The sequence below is a fragment of the Serinus canaria genome, chromosome 8 (genome assembly GCF_022539315.1).
Source record: "Serinus canaria isolate serCan28SL12 chromosome 8, serCan2020, whole genome shotgun sequence".
Classification (NCBI taxonomy): domain Eukaryota; kingdom Metazoa; phylum Chordata; class Aves; order Passeriformes; family Fringillidae; genus Serinus; species Serinus canaria.
In genome coordinates this window covers 977950-998383 of record NC_066322.1, presented here as the reverse complement: position 1 = coordinate 998383, position 20434 = coordinate 977950, and the positions used below count along the sequence as shown (strand labels likewise).

The following is a 20434-nucleotide window of genomic DNA, read 5'->3' as shown; positions in this document are numbered from 1 at the left end:
AACAGGAGACATCAGAACAGCTCCCAGTGCCAGCCTCTCACGTTCTGCCTGCAAATGGGTTTGACCTTCCTCAAAAAACAAGGAGAGACAGAAAAATCTCATTGGAAAGACCACTGGAGTATAGAGCAAAAGCAAATTGTTGTTTTATTGGTTTTTTTTTTCCCTAGAATTACTTCAAATTCTGTTTTAGGACTGTAAAAAGCTGTGTGGGAAGCAGCTGGGGACAGCAGGCACAGGAATTCCTAAATCTGCCTAGAATTCTTCTTGGTCATTTGGGATGAGGGAGATGATGTGAACTTGGGAAAGACAAGGCCACCAGGAAGGAAATTCTGTTATCGCAGCAGGTCTGGTCTCCCTTTCAACTTGGGGGTTGCTTTCCCTGGGAGAATTATTAAAAAATCCAATTCACCAGGAATTTGGGACATCATCATTTTTACAATTACTCATCCCATATTGGAAGCAGAAACTTGCAGAACTGGCCCAGGAGTGAGACGTGCAGTGGGAAATTGGGAAGCTCCAACTCAGACAGGTCCTTTCTGAGCTGACACTGCACCTACAAGGGCTCGCACCACCACAGGGCTGCTGTCCCATTTTGCCCTTTGAGGAACACTTGTCCAGCTCCCATCATTTCCCAAAGAACTTTCCATGGAGGGTGGAAGAGCACTGGAACAGCTGCTTAGAGAGGTCATGGAGTCCCGGCCCCTCAGGATGTGCCCATTGGAATCGACTCCATCCCTTGGGATGTGTCCTTTGGCATGGATCCCGTCCCTCAGGGTGTGCCCGTTAGGATGGATCCCGTCCCTCAGGGTGTGCCCGTTGGGACGGATCCCGTCCCTCAGGGTGTGCCCGTTGGGACGGATCCCGTCCCTCAGGGTGTGCCCGTTGGGATGGATCCCGTCCCTCAGGGTGTGCCCGTTGGGACTGATCCTGATGCCGCTCCTCAGGATGTGTTTGTTGGAATCCACTCCCGACCCCTTCCCTCAAGATGTGGTTGTTGGGATCGATTCCCCATCCCACTCCTCAGGATGCGGTTGTGGGGATTGATCCCCGATCTCATCTCTCAAGACGTAGTTGTGGGGATCGATCCCCGATCGCGTCCCTCAGGATGCGGTTGTTGGGATCGATCCTTGATCCCGCCCCTCAGGCCGTGCCCGTTGGGATCGATCTCCGATCCCCGATCCCTCCCCTCGGAATGCGGTTGTGGGAATCGATCCCCAACCCCGTCCCTCAGGCCGTGCCCGTTGGGATAGATCTCCGATCCCCGATCCCTCCCCTCGGAATGCGGTTGTTGGGATCGATCCCCAATCCCGTCCCTCAGGACGCGGTTGCTGGGACGGATCCCCGACACCGCCCCTCAGGCCGTGCCCGCTGGGCGGATCCCGCCCCGCCCCTCCCGGTCACTCCGTGGCTCCTCCCGCGCGCTCTCTCGATGCGGCGCAGTCTCGCGAGAGCGGCGGCCGAAGATGGCGGCGCGGAGCCGAGGCCCGTGAGGCGCGGGCGGAGCTGCGGCCGCTCCGGGGGCTCCGGGCGGGACCGGCCCCGCGGGCTCCGAGCGCTGCGGGCGCTTCCGCCGGCCATGACCGGCGAGAAGCTCCGCTCGCTGCGCAGGGACCACAAGCCCAGCAAAGAGGACGGGGACCTGCTGGCGGCCGGCGAGGACGAGGCGGCCGCGGCGCCCGGGGGCGCCTTCACGGGCGGGAAGGGCGGGCGGGCCGGGGGGCACCGCGGGCCCGGTGCTCACCGGCACCGCCCGCCGGCCCGGGCCGCCCCCGCCGGGCCCGAGCGCGGCCCCTTCCCCGTGCACGAGTGCGTGTTCAAGGGGGACGTGCGGCGGCTCTCGGCGCTCATCCGCACGCAGGGCATCGCCCAGAAGGACAGTCACGGTGAGCGGGACACACCGGGGGATCCGGGGCTCAGGGCCGCCTGTCCCGGTGGGGCGGGAGATGCGGATGCTGGACCGGGAAATAGGGAATTCGTTGGGAGTTTTGCAAGGGAGTTTCATAAGGGTGTGTGAATCCCCTTTAGGAAGGATTGGGGACAAGGGTTGGAGTGACTGGACAAGGGGGATGGCTTCCACTGACAGGAGGCAGGGATGGATGGGATACTGGGAAGGAATTGTTCCCTGGGAAGGTGGAGAGGCCCTGGCACAAGATGCCCAGAGCATCTGTGGCTGCCCCTGGATCCCTGGAATGTCCAAGATCTGGTTGGACAGGGCTTGGAGCATCCTGGGACGGTGAAAGGTGTCCCTGCCATGGCAGGGATGGGCTTTAAGGTCCATTCCAACCCAAACCATTCCATAATTCCATGTTTTTCGTAATATGAATGAGCACTGTGAGCTCCAGTACCAGCACTGTGCTGGCAGAGCTGCTTCTGACCGGGTGTTGCTCTGTGTCCAAGACCCCACTGCATTTAAAAGATTCTTTCTTTTTTAGGATGTCTGAGCTGTCACTTTTGTGCTTTGGGGGATGCTGAGCCGTTCCTTTGGCTGTTGGCAGAGCAGTTTTTGATATTTCCCCAGGCTACAAAAATCAGTCCTTTTCCTCCCGTTTCTTTTTAAATGCTGTGGCTCTGGATTTTGAGAGAGTTGTTTTCAGCTGCTCCTCTGCAAATTCTCTGTCCACCGCAGTGTCAGTGGCAGAGATGGAATCTGATCCTTGTGCTGCTCTGAAATTTGTAAATGTTGCATGTCTTGCCAGGACATTTCAAAACGTTTTAATTTGGGGGATATTTTATACTGTTAATGAATAAATCAGCCTGGGGGATCAGCTTGACCTTCATGGTTGGTTTTAATCTCTGTTTTTAATAGCTGTTTCATGAGTAACATGATCCATTTCTGCTGGAGAACTCCCAGTTCCACGTGTGTGGTGTCTGAGAAGTTGTGATAAAGGGAATGCTTGTGTTGTGTTTCTGATAAGGAGATGGGCTCTGCTTAATTGTAGTCTGTAAATTCAAAAGGAGCACAAAGGTGAAGGATCTCTGGGGCTGGCACGGGGGCAGGAACGATGGAATTGGGAATTCCAGCTGTGTCTGTGGTGGCACTGGGCACTGGAAGGCAGCTGAGGGCTGCAGAGTAACACAGGGCTCAGCTCCCAGCCAGGATGGGCAGGAGTGTTCCCTCCAACTGGCACAGTGCTTTCCTAAGGGCAGAGCTCCAAATCCAGCTACAGATCTGGTGGTTTATCCTGCCACCTTCATTCCAGCAAATCCTGCTAGAATGAAAGCAGCAGACTTGGGGAGGATTTTTCCCACTCTGTCTATTCCTGCTGCTGCTTCTCCCTGTTCCTCCTCCAGTTCCCCTTCAAGCAACTCAGCAGCAGCAGCAGCTCCAAGGCTTTCCTTGAAGGCACTTCCTGATCCCTCTTTGCTGTGCTGTCACCCTCAGTGTGTATCACACACATTGATTCCATCCTTTTTTGATCCATATATAAATTCTAATTAATATCTGCCTGCTTTCCCAGCTCTGTTCAGAGTTGGGACACTTTGGGGATCTCTGACTCATCATCTTCCTCCAAGTTTTTACTTGAACTATTCAAAAAAAAAATAAACCACAACAAACCTCTTGATGGTTTTACATTCCAAAGGCCTGAGTAACATTTCCCTGTTATTGTTTTCTTCCTGCCTGTTTCCATCTGTCACTTGTTTACACATACTGGAACTGGGAATTATTTGGGGGACACTCCAGCTGATGATTTGCTCAGAAATAAGCCAGAGGAATCCTGGGATGTGCTGAGGATTGGACAGAGGGGAGAGAGAACTTATTGTTAATGATCCAGGCCTGTTTTGTTGTTGGTTCAGTGCAGGAAAGCCAGATCCTGTGGAATAAGAGACTCCTGCTGCTCTGCTAAAAGCAATCGAGTGTTAATTGAGTGCCTACCCAGCTTCCTAAATTAACCTCCAAATCACTGCCCAGGGGAAGGCCAGTGTCATTATTCCCAAACAATGAGTTTCCTGGGAGAAGCCTGTAGCTACACCTAGTAGATGACTTATAGTTTTATTATAACATGCATTTAAGAGCCTAAATCCTGAACAGACAAATCCTCTTGCTGGAAAACAGCCCTGGCTCCCTGTAGGTGTGCAGGTACCTCAGCAGAGGTGAAAGCCCCATGTGTGTGGGGACAGGTGCTGTGTTTGAGGTGAGGTTTTGGGCCAGCAGGCCACCTGGATGGGCACAGGCAGGATTCCAGGAGCTGCTGGAGCATTGATTTCTTGGGAAAAGGGGCTGTGGCTGTGCTGGGCACTGAGGAGGCCTCACCTCAAATGCTGGGGTCAGTTCTGAGGCCCTCACTCCAGCAGACCCTGAGGGGCTGGAGCATGTCCAGGGCAGGGAACGGAGCTGGGAAGGGGCTGGAGCCCCAGGAGAGGCTGAGGGAGCTGGGAAGGGGCTCAGCCTGGAGAAAAGGAGGCTCAGGGGGCCCTTGTGGCTCTGCACAGCTCCTGCCAGGAGGGGACAGCCGGGGGAGAGTCAGGGAACTGGGACAGGAGGAGAGGAAATGGCTCCAGGTTCTGTCAGGAGAGAATTGGGCTGGACATCAGCAGGAATTTCTCCATGGAAAGGCACTGGAACTGCTGCCCAGGGAGGTTTGGAGTGCCCATCCCTGGAGGTGTCCAAGGAAGGGCTGGATGTGGCACCCAGTGCTGGTGACAAGGTGGGAATTGGGCAGAGCTTGGACTCGGTGGTCCTGCAGGGCTTTTCCACCCTCACCGTTCCTGTGACTCCATGATTTTATGACAGTGTTTCCCCTTGGGTCACCTGATTTGCATTTCCTGGGCACACAGTGTGGCTCCCTCTCCAACGGGCTCCTCAGGAAGGTTATTTCCATCCCCTACCAGGGCCTGGCAGAATCCAGGATTCCCAGTGCTGTGCTGGCTCCCAGATGTTGGAGCAGCTATTAATAGCAGCAGGAGCTGAGCTGGGTTAGTGTATAATGAGCTGGGCTGTGGCTGCCTGGGATGCTGGCAGTGTCCTGCAAGGATGAGATGCAGGACACATTGAGCAGCCCTGTCAGCCCCTCTTGGGCAGGCAGGGCAGAGTTCCCATCTCCATCCGAATTCCCCTGATGCTGCAGGGTGCTGGCATTCATGTGGCAGCCTCTCCAGATGTGCAGCACATCCTCTGCACGGAGCAGGTTCTTCTTGCTGACAAAATGGGAGTTAGAGAATAACTCTCAACCGAGTGTGTGTGTTAGAATTGCACAAGAAATTTGTTTTCCAGCTTTTTTTTTCTCTTGACTGCTCTAAGATGTTTAAATGTGCAAAATACAGTTAAATGGAAGAACTTCACATCTTTAAGCTCCCTAAGTAAAGTGTGTCATGAGCCTGGTAGCAGCATTAATCCAGGAAAAACAGCTCTGGGTGCCTCACAGTGAATATTTAACAACACAAATACCACCTGTGTCACGAGCATCACCAGGAAAATGGGGACAGGTTTGAGAGGCTGCTGATCATCTCCAAAGCTTTCTTTGGAAACAGCCAAAAGGCAGCTTTGTAGTGATGGTGCTGTTTCTTCTCAATATGCCCAGTACTGTAGTTGTAAAAAATGAGTACTCAATCTTTGAAATATTAATAAAACAGGCTGTTAAATTTTTAATCAGTATCATATCTGTGAGTAGCTTTTAACCCAGATATGTCAGGCTGGGAAGGGATCAGACCCTTCAGCCCATGGGGAGCAGCGGGGTTGTGTCTTTCTCAGAGACACCTCTGGACCTCTTTGCCTGGAGTGAGTTTCCAGATATCATTAAAAACCCTCTCTTGGCCCATGAAATGTGTCTCAATGTATTTATTTTGACAATTATAATCCAGGCAAATGTCACTCCTGTGGTAGGTGTTGTTGTGTTCCTGGGTTAGAGCAGGAACTGGAGTTTCCTAAGGAAGGGATTGCAGTGGATTCTGGTAACTTTAATCTCATCTCTTTTATTTCTGGTTTCTTTTAGGAAACACTCCTTTACATCTTGCTGTGATGTTGGGACATAAAGGTGGGTAGAACCATTTGTTTTGTTACCTTTCAAGTGATGCTGAAGATGTGGGGGCAAGAGGAAAAAAGGGGTTTTTTTGCACTTTCCTGAATGTGATCATGTGTTTCAAGCTAGTGAAGTTTTCTGGAAAGAAGATGCCACATGGATTTGGAGAAGAAGAGTGGGAAAAGAAATCTGAGCTTTATTCCCAATATCCCACCTAACCCTGCCCTCTGGCAGTGGGAAGCCATTCCCCCTTTCCTGTCTCCTCTTGTCCCCAGTCCCTCTGCAGCTCTCCTGGAGCCCTTCAGGCCCTGCAAGGGGCTCTGAGCTCTCCCTGGAGCCTTCTCCTCTCCAGATGAACACCCCCAGCTCTCCCAGCCTGTTTATTGAACTGGAAATAGAGTCTGGCTGGTGATTCCAAGCTGATTTGCCTGCTCCCTGCAGAGTGATGTTCTTGTCCTGGGCACTGTTTAAGGAGCCATAAAAATCCCTCAGTGTCTTGGCTGGGTTAGTCAGGGCCTTTGTTTATCCCACAGGAGACAGTTCATTCAGCAGGGAGGGATCTCTTCCTCCCCAGCCACTCAGCCTGCCACTGACTCACAGCTGCTGCATCTGGAATGACCAGTGCAGTTTCCTGTGGCACCCGTGGTAGGAAAATAACCCAGGAAGTCCCTGTCTTGGTGATGAGACAGCTGGGCCCTGCTGCATGGCCTCCAGATGGCTCAGGGTGGCTTTAGTGACATGTGCTGAGGTTTCCCTGTGGTTGGAAACTGAGGAACCATTTCCAAGGAGCACATGGGAGCACTGAAACCCTCCTTGCTTCCTTCAGTTTTCCACCATCATGTCCACCTGTGGATGGGGAATGCAGCTGTTGGTTCCACACCTGCTCTGAGGCTTTCCTGGAACAGAGGTGCCTGTTTGCCCTCTTTAAATCCCCGATTCCCCAGGATGTTCTGGCACACAGGGATGTGTTGGTGCCTCAGCCTCCTCTGCCTCCCTTGTACCTGATGGGAGTTGCCCCAGATCCGTGTCCCCGTGATCCATTCACCCCTTGGAGAGGGATGAAGGCCCTGAGGTATCTCTCTGCTTTGTGTGTGCACCAGAGAGAGCTGATGTCATACATTAAATATAAATATCCTTGTTCCATAGTGGTGTGTGTGTATCTGACATGCAGAAATATTATAAAAAGCAAACTCCACATAGCAGGAGGGACAAGTCTCCTCAGTGTTATATAATTGGTGGCTGATCACCAATTATTTTTAGTGGTAATATTGAACAGGGAAGTGCTGGAAGTACTTGCATAAATGGCTTTGTTTGTTAGAGTGAGTCAGAACCCAGATATGTGTTTTGATAATCTGTGTAGTATCTCTGATATTAATTGCTTTGGTAGAGTTTTATTCTGACTGCTCATGCTGCATCCTTTACTGTAAATAACTGTGGATATTTTGTTCCAGAATGTGCCCACCTGCTTTTAGCCCATAATGCTCCAGTAAAGGTGAAAAACGCTCAGGGATGGAGCCCTCTGGCCGAAGCCATCAGCTATGGAGACAGACAGATGAGTAAGCACCTCTTCATTCATCCCAGTTTGCCAGTTAATCCCAAATTGGGCCTCATTGAGAACAGGAAAGCAGAGCTCTCAGGCTGGGTTATTTTCCCACAGCCCTCTTTCAGCTCTCTGAAGGGTTTCTCTTAATCAGCTGAACATTTTATATCTGAACATGATCAGGCACATCCATTTCCTTGACAAGAAATTGCACTGGGTTACATAAGCAAACTGTTAACTCTGCTAGACTGAGGGCATTGGGAAAGCTCTGCACGAGCATATTCTGGGTTTGGAATGGCAGGGACAGGATCCAAATGGATCTGGGCTGGGTGGGATCATCTCCTTGGCCTGCTCCCTGTGGTCACTGGTTTGTTTATGTATCAGTTGCCAGTGGGATGTGGCTTTTAGGCTGCATCTCAACAGGCCAGTGGGAAAATGTAATTTACATATTATGTATTATTCAAGAATTATTTATTCACCTCAGACACGGAGTAGCAAAGGGAAATTATTCTGCTGCTTCTCACTGGTGAATGTTAATAGTGTTTGGTATTACCATGTGTGGTGGTGCATTCCTATAGCAGAAACTCTCTATATATTACACATATAAATGTATTATTAATATATTAGTGCACTAGTTTATCATCCACCAACAACATTCTCTTGTCAGCTCCTCACTACTGAGTTTCTCAGTGGAGTAGATGTTACTCAGTATATTTGTATCCACATATTTACTAATACCTATGCACAAACCCTCTTGGCATGATTCTGTAGTTAATTTTACAAACAATTATTGAGGCTTTTCTTCCTGGGGTGATCCGAGCAGGTTAATGTGCAGTTCCTGTAACTGGGATTGATTCCTCAGGTCTGATGAAATGTTCCATTGCATTGTTGGGTTTAAGACCTCAAGTAAGACACTCATCTATAATTACCAAACAGCCAGAGTTCACGGGTTAATTCCTGTGTAGTTTCAGCACTCCTGAGGAAGCTCAAGCAGCAGTCCAGGGAAAGTGTTGAAGAGAAGCGACCTCGGTTATTAAAAGCCCTGAAAGAGGTGAGTTGTGCTGACAAAACCAGATGGGTTGAAAACAGTGACTTGTGCTCTGGGTATGGACACTCTGGAAAACTGCCAGGAAGTTTTTTCCACGTTTTTACCAATCTTCTGCCCTTAAAAGCAATCTTGGCTCTCTTTTAAGGGGTCACAGAATTATATTTATTTTAAGGTAATACTTCCTTTCAACTTCTAGAAATTCAAATGAAGGGTTTGTGTGAGGCAGACCTGCTCATAATCATTGCAATCTCAGAGATAAAGAATCTCTATTTCATTAGATTTTTAAGGCTTTCTTTAATCTTGTGTCAATGAATAATTTCCTGGTCTGTTCAGTCCCCAAATGACTCTTGTCCAGTGATGGAGGAGATTTTGGTTTCATCCTCCATCAGCATCCAGCAGCCAGTTCCCCTTGGGCACAGTGAAATATTGCTCAGTTTGGGGACCACAATTTGTAGAAGCCCAGTTATTTATCAGAAATTAATTAAAGTGTCCCTGTGAAAGCTGAGCTGTGTTGTGATCCCTGAGCACCTCGTGGTGGGGTTGGCTCTGGCTCACATGTGCTCTGGAGGCACAGGAGGTCTGACCTGGTGACTTCAGCACATTTCCATGAGACCAGTGGCAATTGGTCTTTGCAACACTCCTGCCTGAAACTTGACTCATTAATTATTGTAAATTAATTCTAATTCCGTGGGATTGGATGGGATCAATCGAAGCAAGCAGAGGGCTCCATAGGTGTTTTTTAAACACATGCTTCCAATAAATCTTTTGCAATCCAGGGCTTGATAGTTGACCTAGTATTAAGAAACGATTAAAAATGTGAGTTCAAATTAGTTACATCATTTTGTCATTATTGATTCTACTGCAGCTAAAGCTTCAGTGATGTTTAAGTTCAGTACAAATTCAAGTACAACATTAGAGAAAGTTTTCTTTGCCAAACACAACTTCTGCCTATCTTCCAGCAAATTTTACAGTTATTTAGCCTGAGAAGCTTGTTCACACATTCTTCTTTTCTTCTCAGCTAGGTGACTTCTATCTAGAGCTTCACTGGGATTTTCAAAGTTGGGGTGAGTGCTTCCATGTCCCTTCCCCAGGGAGATAATGCAATCAGCCTGCAGCACACTTGTTCTCCTCTGCTTTGTGCTGGAACAGTCTCAGTGCTGAGGAAAGGACACACAACTTCTTCCACATTTATTTTTTTGCTTATTCACTTTTGGAGCTGAATTCTCTTATCCAGTGACTCACTAAGAGGGGAAGTAGCTCTTTGCTTGAAGAGCCTGGGCCATGGCAGGGGGGTGGGATGGGATGATCCTTAAGGTCCCTCCAACCCAAACCACTCTGGGATTCCATGACTTTGTGTTTCATTAATTTAGTAATTAATATTAATACCTTGGACCAGTTTTATGCTTGTGGCTGTTCTGCTTTAATTGGAGCCAGGCTTTCCCTTGGTGTGCATTACATCAATCCCAGAATTCAAACTATGAACAGCCACAGTTATTAGGATTTATAAATGGTTTACCTGTGATGGGAATACAAATTCTGTCTGATATTGGAAGCAGGGTGTGCAATTACAATTACAAAAAAATCAATTTTATCAAATAGAAATGCCTCTGATGTTGTGTTTGATTGAGATGATGATGGAAAATTCTGTATTTGCATTAAAACACACCCAGAATCAAACTGATGGAATGGTTTTAATAGGAATACTTTGCAGAGGGATCTCAGTGCCCTGATTGCCTTTTCTCTCCCTCCTTTAGTGCCTTTACTTTCCCGAATTCTGCCTTCTGATGCATGTAAAATACACAAACAAGGTATAAATATCAGGTGAGTGCTGCTTTTGTACCCAAATTCTTCAGTGCCAAGGAAAAGCTGGATTCCAGTGAGCCTGAATCCCTGAGGAGCCTGGGCTCACCCATGACACAGCACTGAGCCTTGGAATTTCAGGCTCTCTGATTATCTCTTTTGAGCTGAATATAACTGAAATATAGAGCAAGAGCAGTTCAGCTGGATAAGGCTTTATCTGCCAGATGTGCCAGTGAAAAACAGGGATTGGGTATTTATAACACAATTGCAAATAAATTCCAGTATTTCCTGGAGAAGTGTTGCTGCTCCAGTCTCTACTTAAAAAAACAAACAACCAAAAAGTGATATGATTTCTCTCTTTAAGGTGTTTAATTCACAAACTCAGTAGGGGGTTTCAGGAGTCTCTCCAAGCTCAGCTCTTTTTAGTTTGGAACCAAATGTATTTTCTGGCATTTTCTTTAGGGGCCAAAATTTAAAACAAAGAGGCAAGAATATAATCCTGGGGGTTCAATCTGTAGAAATTTTTGTTGTATTAAAGGGGCAGCTTGGGTCTGTAAAGTGAATTTTTAGGTGAAATTTGAGTCTGGGGCTGTTGCTTTCCTTCTCATTTCTCAATGCTCTGCCTGTATGAGGCTTGAACTGAGGGGAAATAGTTAAATAGAGGTTTTTCCTTGGAATCAGAGGCAAATCTATGAGGAGTTTTAATCCCTCACCACTTTGAGTTGAAGTCACCCAGTTCAGGTTCTTTATCCACCTTTCTATGGGAAGTAAATGCTCTGCCAGTACTGGATAGGAATTGCTACAGAGATCCATGGTCTTAGCTCCATCTTCTTCCAGTTATTCAGGTCTGCAGGAGCATTTCCTTGCTGTTGGTGAGGGAGAAAAAACAGAAATAGCAATGAAAATAAATAAAAATTTAAAAATTAGTTTATTTCTGAGTCCTCTTCAGATTTTGGGTCGTGTCCCAATGTTGTTACTCGAGTCAGGACCCTGCTGAGGAGTTGTTTCTCTGTGTGTAGCACTGAATAGATTGTCTCCCCCTCCCCTCCTCATACTGGCAGTATTAAATACAATTTTCTGAAGGAAACTTCACCTTTATAGCAATTTTTTGCCAATTTCTGCATCCAAGCCTCAATTATGAAATCCTATGAAAACTCAGCCCTTTATGTGTTTGTTTACCATTAAAAAAATTCACTTTCCTGCTTGAAAGCTGAATTTCCTCCTGTGTTTATCGGTCATTTTTGTGAAATTTGGTGTTGTTTTCACAGGCTGGACACAACTCTGATAGACTTTACTGACATGAAGTGCCAACGAGGGGATTTAAGCTTCATTTTTAACGGTGACGCCGCACCCTCCGAATCTTTTGTAGTTTTAGACAATGAGCAAAAAGTTTACCAGCGAATACACCACGAGGTAAAGCTCTGGGAAGGGGGTGGGATGCATCCCAGGCTTTTTTGGGAATGTATCAAACAAAATTTGCCTCAGAAACACCCAAGGAACTGCAAACCAAAGAATTTTTTCCTCAGTTGTTCCAACTTGAGCTGTGAAGGTGACATCGAATGTTGTGAGGGAAACCAGCTCTGAATCCAGATTTCTGGTTGAGGAGAAGCTGGAATGGGAAGAGACTGGAAAGATGTGGTTTAAATTATGATGTGCTGCTTTTAACCTTTCCACTGGGCTTAGCTTAGGTGTCCTCAGGTGGGTTTTCAGACCTGTTCCCTCTGCTTTGCATCCTTTTAGTCACTCCATGGCCAGTTCAGCTGGTAACAACGTGAGGGTCTGACTCGCTGGACCCCCTGTAATTAGTCAAGTCTTTAATTACAACTTTATCCCCCAATCACTTAAGCAGATGGATTATTGCCTGTGGAAAGGGTGTGGCTGCTGAGCTGCTGCATAAATCCCATTGGGATGCTTTATTCACATTAATATTCAAGATTAAACTATGTGGAAACCATTTGGCCAGAGGTTTTATGAAACCGATGAAAATGCAGGAAATGCTGCTTCTGGGAAAAGATCCAAAGGACAAGGCTTATGGATCTGTGTTCATTGGTGTGTATCTTCAGAGGAAGCAATCCTTGTCTGCTGCGTTCTGTTGAGTATTTAGGAATTTTTCTTCCAGGAATCTGAGATGGAGACAGAAGAGGAGGTTGACATTTTGATGAGCAGTGATATTTACTCTGCCACTTTATCCACCAAATCCATCACGTTCACACGGGCCCAGACGGGGTGGCTCTTCAGGGAGGACAAAACTGTGAGTGAGGGGAGCTCAGAGCCTGCTGCTGGGCAGGAGGGAGGAGGGAAAGGCATTGCAAGAAACACTGGAGCAGATTTCCTGGAGAAACTCTGGCTGCCCCTGGATCCCTGGAAGTGCCCAAGACCAGGCTGGACAAGGCTTGGAGCAGCCTGGGATGGTGGAAGGTGTCCCTGCCCATGGCAGGGAGCTGGAATGGGGTGGGCTTTGAGGTCCCTTCTGGCCCAAACCAATCCAGGATTCTAAAGGATAAGGTGTGCAGGACAAAGGAAAAATCCCTGTCCCTGTATCCCCAGTTAGCACAGGTTCATTCCACGTGGAATGTCTCTGCTGGGCTGCCTTCAGCAGGAAGAATGAGGAAGAAGGATTCTGTAGCTGTTGGGCAGAGGAGGACAGATGGTGCTGGGAATGGTTTTGTTCCAGGAGGTTCTGATCTCTGCAGGTTGATTCCAGGGAGGGCAGGAAGGATTCTGTGTGTTCCTGCTGGAGAAAGGCAGGGATGGGAGTGCTCTGGAAAGGGATTTCACTCAAATTCTTCAGCAACCTCTGTCTTAAAGCTTTCCTCCATAAGAAGTACCTGTTCCTGCTGGATTTTTGGGATTGCCCACTGCCAGCCCATGTGGGGGGCTGGGGGAATTCCAGCTCAATCCCCAAATTCCCCTATTCCATTATTTGATACGCAAGAATCAAAATGTTTTGATTTTATATTCTGTGAGTTATTAATGTCCCCATTCCTGATTCCTTTCATGCAGGAAAGAGTAGGAAACTTCCTGGCAGATTTCTACTTGGTGAATGGACTTGTGCTGGAATCCAGGAAAAGAAGGGAACATCTCAGTGAGGAGGACATCCTTCGGAATAAAGCAATCATGGAGAGCCTGAGCAAAGGGGGAAACCTCATGGAGCAGAATTTTGAGGTATAGCTGGTTAACTTTGCCCAGGATGTGGGAGAATAATCTCGCACACCACTCCTCGTGGTGCAAAATACATAGATAATGTTTTTATTTTCTTTTGATTGGCATAATCTAAAAATCACAAACATGACCCACAAGTATAATTTTGGTGATGCATTAATGAATTAGCCTGATTAGTGCACACAGGGAAGGATTTCTGTGGTTATATTGGGTATTCAGCCTTAATTTGTCTCTTAGAAGAGATGAGGGGTTTGGCTGTGGCAAATCAACTGCAGATTCTTTAGACCCAATGTTGATTGTTGGGAATGAAAGAGAAGCCAGAAAGGCAATCGTGCTCCTTTGAGCTTCATTAAAATGGGAGGAAGCCTGTGATTAGCACCAGGAAATCAAGAGCTCTTCAGAAGGAGCCAGGCTTCAGCTGGGAACACACACAGAGCTTTTAAAGTGATTAATTTATTTCTGTGTGAGCTGGAGCTGCTGCCTTGGCACTCAGAGCCCTGAATTAACTCATTATGGTGGAGCAGCACAGCCCAGTCCTATGGAAAGTGTCCGTGGGGGCTGAGAGCAGGGGCTGGCCTGAGCAGGGCAGGCTGTGACTGTGGCTGGAGCTGAGGGGCAGCTCCAGGTGGGAATGCCAGGGTGAGGGAAGGAAGGAGCTCTGAGCTGAGCTGTGCTTGTCCCACAGCCCGTGCGCCGGCAGTCGCTGACGCCGCCGTCCCCCAACACCATCTCCTGGGAGGAGTACATCTCTGCAGAGAGTGGCAAGTGAGTGCTGCTGGGCCTGCCAGGGGTTCCAGGGACACCTCTGCATCCCTGCCATGGGCCTGGGGGGTCTGGGGGGGTTTGGGTTCTCCACCTGGGGGTGCCACTCGTGTGTGGTTTTGTGAGGAGGGAGGAGCGCTGGGTTTGGTGTCTCGGTGTTTGTTCTCCAGAGGGCTGGGAAGTGATCCTTGTGTGTATCAGTGTCAGTGCCTCAGCTTCAGGCAGGGAATCCTGGAATGCTTTGGGCTGGAAGGGACCTTAAAGCCCATCCAGTTCCACCCCCTGCCATGGGGGTAATAAACACTTCCTGTAGTGTTAACACTTCCTGGGTAATGGTTAATAAACACTTCCTGTAGGGTTTATTAACACCGTGTTCATGAAGAATTATTTTATTGGAGTAGTTTTCCTGATTTTGTCTTGTCTCCTGGTTTAGCAGAACTCAGAGTAATCTAAATTAAGAGGTTTTTTGTCTTTATTCTGCACAGCTTTACAATAAAGCAAACTCTTTGAAAGTAGGGATTCCTCCCTGATGTTTTCCAGCCCAAGTCTGTTTTCCTTCCTCTAAACCCAGGATTTTCCTGGGAAGCACTGACTTTGCCTCTCCCTCACAGAGCTCCTCACCTGGGCAGGGAGCTGGTCTGCAAGGAGAGCAAGAAAACCTTCAAAGCCACGATAGCAATGAGCCAGGAATTCCCCTTAGGAATCGAATCGTGAGTCAAAGCTCCTGGCCACAGGAGTCATTCCTGTTGGGAATGTTTTAACATGTTCATGAGCTGCAGAGGCCTCCAGATCCCCAGGAATGGGAGCTGGGAGTGCAGTCAGGCTGTTGAGCAAGGAATCCCTTAAACTGGGAATCTGGGAGCTGCTGGGGCTGGGGAAGAGCCAAGTCCTTACCTGGCTTGATAAGAGCAGAGTTTTGGACAGGGTTATCAGCAACTGGTGTCTGATCCCACAGAATTCTGAAATGGTTTTCCCTGTAATAAATGTTAGCACAAAATTGTGTCCCCTAAACCAGTGCAAAGCCAGGTTGGTTCCACATGTCCATGGAGAAGGGGGGGTGGTACCTCATCCCTCATCTCCTGTGGAAAATGAGGGCAAGGAATTGCTATCCTGGTGTTGGTTTGTTGTCATTCTGGAGGCGGGGTGACCCCGAAGCCCTGGGATGGAGAAGGGGAATGATGTCATTGTCACCCTCTGTGTCCCCTGGGCCCTTTGGATCATGTTTTTCTGTCCAGAGGGGCAGGGTGTTTGTGGCAGGAGGATCTGTCATGGGCTCTGCTCTCCTTTGCAGGTTGTTGAATGTCTTAGAAGTCATTGCACCCTTCAAGCACTTTAACAAACTTAGAGAATTTGTTCAAATGAAGCTTCCACCAGGCTTTCCTGTCAAATTAGGTAAGAGCACACAGCAACTCCTGGGGCTTTATTTATCCAGAATTTTAGGTTGGAAAAGCCCTCTGAGTCCAACCATTCCTCAGCACTGCCAAGGCCACCACTGCCCCATGTCTCCCAGTGCCACATCCACACAGCTTTGAAATCCCTTCAGGCATGGGGATGCTGGAAAGCCCTTTCCAAGAGAAATTTTCCCAAATATCCAATCCAGATCGAAACAGGGGCCTTTATTCTTGCAATATGTTCATAAGGTCTTTGTGGAGTTTTGGGGAAGAGCTCTCACCTGGGAATGTGTTGCTGGAGAGTTCAGGAGCACAGAAGTGCTGGGGCCTTGCTCCAAGGGCAGTGGGATGTGCTGGATTATTCCTGCATTAGGGGAGGATCTCAGGTGTGGAGTGTTCTGTAACATTCCTGTGTTTCCTTTTCTTCAAGGATTAGTGGTGATAGATTGATTTTAAGTGAAAAATAGTAAACTATTGCATTTGTAACAGATGGAAATGTCTAAGATCAGCTTATTCATGGGCTAGCTGGTCCCAGAAGCAGTAGCCCCTTTCCTAAGGGATACAGGGTTTCTGGAATTGCAGGGAGCTGTGTCAGCAGGTAGGCTGTGCTCTACCTCTGCCATATTTGCACGGCGCTCCAGAGCAGTTTGGGTTGGGAATGACCTCAAATTCCAGCTCCTGCTCCCATTCCCATGGGCAGGGACACCTCCCACTATCCCAGGCTGCTCCCAGCCTTGCAGGGGTGGGGATTGGTGCCACTCGTGGCTGTCCCTGACCGTGCCCTGTCCCCGCAGACATCCCGGTGTTCCCCACCATCACGGCCACTGTGACGTTCCAGGAGTTCCGCTACGACGAGTTCGATGACTCCATCTTCACCATTCCCGACGACTACAAGGAGGATCCCAGCCGCTTCCCCGACCTCTAAGGGGGCTGGGAGCTCCTGGGAACATCCAGCCTGGCATCCCAGGGCCAGGGAATGGCTGCACCCACAGCAGGGCAGAGCCCTGGGGCACAGCAAGGGATGAACTCGTGAGCCCGCAGCGAAGGGAAGGAGCTGGCGCTGCACTGGGCATCCAGCCCCTCCAGCTCCTGCTTCCCAGAGCCTCCTGCTGCCATCCCCTTTGGCACAGCCACTCCTGGCTCAGGAGCTGCCGCCCCCAGCTGGGAGGAGCTGCTGGTTTTTAAATTTTTTACACTTGTGGTGATCCACGAGGCACTGCTGGACCTTGGCACCGAGCTGGGCCTGGGGCTGGGGTGAGGTGAGCCCCCCTGTCCTTCCCGTGCTCCCTGTTCCCTGAGCTCCCAGCTCAGCCACGGAATGTTGGAAGGTATCCTGAAGGAATGCCTTGGCTGTAGATGAATGAACCAAATGGGCACCACTGACACTTGGATTTCCTCCTGCACCCAGGCAGAGCCAGCTGTGCTCTGCAGGGAGCGAGGCACCTCGGGAGCGCCGGCCCAGCCTGGTGCTGTCCCTGCCTGATCCCTTCATTCCCCCTTCCCTCCCTGCTCTCTGCTCCCTGCCTGGCTCCCTGGGCTGGTGGGGAGCACTCCAGGGCTGCCTGGCCAGGAATGTCACTTGTTGTTAATCCTTTGTTTGACCCTCGCTTGGGAGAGGTGTCCCAGAAAGGCCGAGCACCACCAGGTCAGGCTGTGGGAGCTGGGAGGGGCTCAGGCATTGCCCCTTCCCGCAGGAGGGAGGAGCTCTCCCTGCACTCGGGGCCATCGTGGTGCTCACGGGCAGCTTTCTCTGGGGTGTTCCCATGTTCATTTCCTGCCTCTTCGTGTTTAAATCACAGAGAATCCCTGACTGGTTTGGGGTGGGGGGACCTTAAAGTTCATCTTGTCCAGCTCCTCTTCATTGATGGTTCAGTACTCCAGCTCCTCCCAGTTGTTCCAGTCTCCTCATTTAACAATAATTCACCGTTTTGGGGTTTGTTAGGCAAGATTTGTGCAGAAGGCTGATGGTGCTATTTGTTTGTATGAAGAAAATTAGATTCAAGTGCTGTGGTGTCATTGTACAAAAATGTAAATATTTTCCAAATTATATTCTTTGTGCACTGTAGGTAAAACTTTTTCTGGAATTCCATAGAGTTAAGGATCAAAGTTTATAAGGAAGAGGATCATTGATGCTCAGTGGAGGGAGCAGCTGTGCTGAGCACGAGGGACAAGGGAGGGGCTCAGCACAGGGCAAGGTGTCAGGCACACCTGAGAGCAGGGAATTCCAAACTGCTGGAATCTGTGATCCATCCCAAAGAGGCTGCTCTGGGGACGGACGTGCAGGGGGCCCAGGGAAGCACTGTCAGCAAAGTCCAGGAGCACTGGAGTGGGAGGGTGGGGTTGGTCCTTTCCCAGCTCCTCTGTGGTCCTGGGGAACAGGGAAGCCCTGGGACAGGGGAGCAGTGCAGCTTTGTTGTCAATTCAAACTCAAATCCAAAATGAAACTTTAGGGAAAACAAGCAAAGGGAAATGACTCCTGCAGTGCCATGTCAGGGCAGGTGTGGAGCATCCTCTGGGAATGATGGAACTTGTTTTCCCAAGTCATGATGAATTCCTGACGTGTTTCACACCTCTGGGATGAACTGACATTGTCTGTGCTGCTCCTGGGAGCCAGGTGGGATCCTCTGGGACAGACTGGGGATGTCCATGGGGCTGAGCTGGAGCTTGGATTGGTGCCTGTGGGGCAGCACAGGGCTCTTCCCCTCCCAGGGGTCCCCTGTCCCCTCCAGGGGACCCCTCAGGATGGTTTGTGTAGCTGCAAGACCTGTGCCAGGTGCCTTACAGGGCACCCCATTCCTTGGGAATTCCAGTGGTGAGAGGTTCCTCCCCAAGGTGAATGGCAGAACTCCCTTTGCTCTCTTTTGTACAGGGAGGATCCATGGGTTTGTGTTCCTTTGCATTTTTGGTCATCCCAAATTCTTCCCTGGCTCCGTGGAAGTGTTGCTGGGGCTGTGGGGCCTGGGCAGCCACTGCTGGATCCCAGGGTGGATCCTGGCCTTGGAACTGGAAAACAAAAAGGGTTTTGGGTGGCCTCCTGTGGCTCTGTCCCCTCTGGACCAGCCCCTGGTGGCTGCGGGGTGTGTGCCCAAAGCCCAGGGCAGGTCCTGGAAGTGTTGCCTGTGGTTCCTGTGGCCTCTGGCTGCAGACCTGGGGGATTTTCACCCCCCGGGACATGGCTGCTCCCTGGGACACTTCCAGGGGCTGCAGGAAGGGTTGCAGGAAGCTGCTCCTAAGGTTTATTCTGTCTTGGAATGTGGGCAGAGCTTTGGGGCTGTCCTTGTTCTGGGTTATCCCAGGGAATCCTGGTTGCTCCTGCTCTCCCTGTGCAGCTGAGGGATGGGAATTCCTTGGATTGTTCCCCAGCTCCCAGGGCAGCCCCTGGGCTCCTGGAGCTGCTCTCAGTACTATCCCTCCTCCTGGGATGTGTTTCCTGTCTGAACATTCCAGGTGAGGAGTTCTCACAAGTAGGGACACCTGGGCATTCCCGATGGATGCACTGCAGGAATTCTCAGTCACAGGGACACTGGGCTGAGCCTGTGGATCCCAAGGTGCTGCTCATGTTGAGATCCATGTTTATATCCATGTTTTCTCCACTAAAGCCTGTTTTTGTCACTGGGTTGTGTTGCATGGACACAAGGAATGTTTGTGGGCCCGGATGTGTCTCCAGGGTTTTCCCAGCCCCAGCCCGAGGCACAGGGTCCTTCCCCTGTCCCGTGGCTCTGGGAACTTCCAGCATTGATCCAGCAGATCCTCAACTCTGCTTTTCCTGTTTTCCTGGAGGCCAGGCCAGGTGTACCAGGAGGGTTTGGTCCCTGGGAGTGAGCACAGATCCATGGAGAGTGTCTGTAGCAGCTCCAGCTCGTCCCTGTGGCCTGGGAATGTCAGGGGGACCAGGAGCAGCCCTGGACTCCCCAGCTGGGGTCAGTATCCAGGGCAGGAGAAGGGAGCTGGACCAGGCTGGTGGGAATCACATCCTGCTGCTCCTGCCCAGGCTGGGACTCCCCTCCCACCACTTCTTGTTTTCCTGAGGTTTTTTATGGCTCTTAAAAGATAACCAGGAATTTTGCTCAACCCAATTCCGACCTCACTGCGGAAGGATCCCGCGGGTTGTTTCTGAACCAAACCGTTCCTCTGGTCTTCCACGCTCCTGCTCTGTCCCGTGGCAAAGGGAACACCCTGGATTTCCTCTCTGGAGCTGCTGTCCAGCCACTGCACTCCCAGCACAGCAGTTCCCCGTTCCTGCGTTGAGTCCGTTTGTCCCTCCCGGATGTGTTTGTGCTGGAATCCCCCCGGGTTCCGTTGATATTCCCAGCAGCCCTCTGTTATTTTCTGTCTCTGCTCCTGAGTTGTAATTCCCGCCAGGAGAACTGCGTTATTTAATCCGGATTAACCAATTCCTGTAATGCTGCAGTTTCACTTTTCTTTTCCTGACAGTTTGTAACTCCCATGGAAAATGAGTCACCTCTCTTGGTTTTCCTGTCGTCCGCTCCCTGGTTTCCCCTTCCCTTCACTCATAGTCACTTTGGGTTGTATCATTTGTTAGAATAAAGACCAAACTATGCTGTTGGATTTGGAAGCTGCTCCACCTGTGCAATCCAGGCTTCCCTCTCCTGTCCCGCCGGGCCTCGGCTGCGCTGTGGGAGCGGGACCGGAGGGGAGGGAACGAGCTCCTGCTGCTGCGTTCTGCAAGGGCATTTTCTTGGTCATTTTTTAAATAAAATCCTGCATTTTCATTACAGCCTCTTCTCGGCCCTCTCTGAATCCCAGGTTTTAC

The 20434-nt window shown here is 49.8% G+C and overlaps 1 protein-coding gene across 2 annotated transcripts; it reads left to right on the top strand.

The window, feature by feature from the left end:
• Positions 1 to 1453: 1453 nt before the first annotated feature.
• ANKRD13C (ankyrin repeat domain 13C) lies at positions 1454 to 20398 on the top strand. 2 transcript variants are annotated; one of them, XM_009088798.4, is made up of 13 exons: positions 1454 to 1883; positions 5931 to 5972; positions 7409 to 7513; positions 8463 to 8548; positions 9564 to 9609; positions 10300 to 10366; positions 11614 to 11758; positions 12465 to 12596; positions 13349 to 13510; positions 14193 to 14272; positions 14881 to 14979; positions 15561 to 15661; positions 16455 to 20398. In XM_009088798.4, the coding sequence occupies exons 1-13, from the start codon at positions 1577 to 1579 to the stop codon at positions 16583 to 16585; spliced, it is 1503 nt and encodes a 500-aa protein (XP_009087046.2). In that variant the 5' UTR covers positions 1454 to 1576; the 3' UTR covers positions 16586 to 20398. The 2 variants fall into 2 exon arrangements, with proteins under 2 accessions (XP_009087046.2, XP_050833386.1); XM_050977429.1 differs by lacking the exon at positions 14881 to 14979.
• The last annotated feature ends 36 nt before the right edge of the window (positions 20399 to 20434 follow it).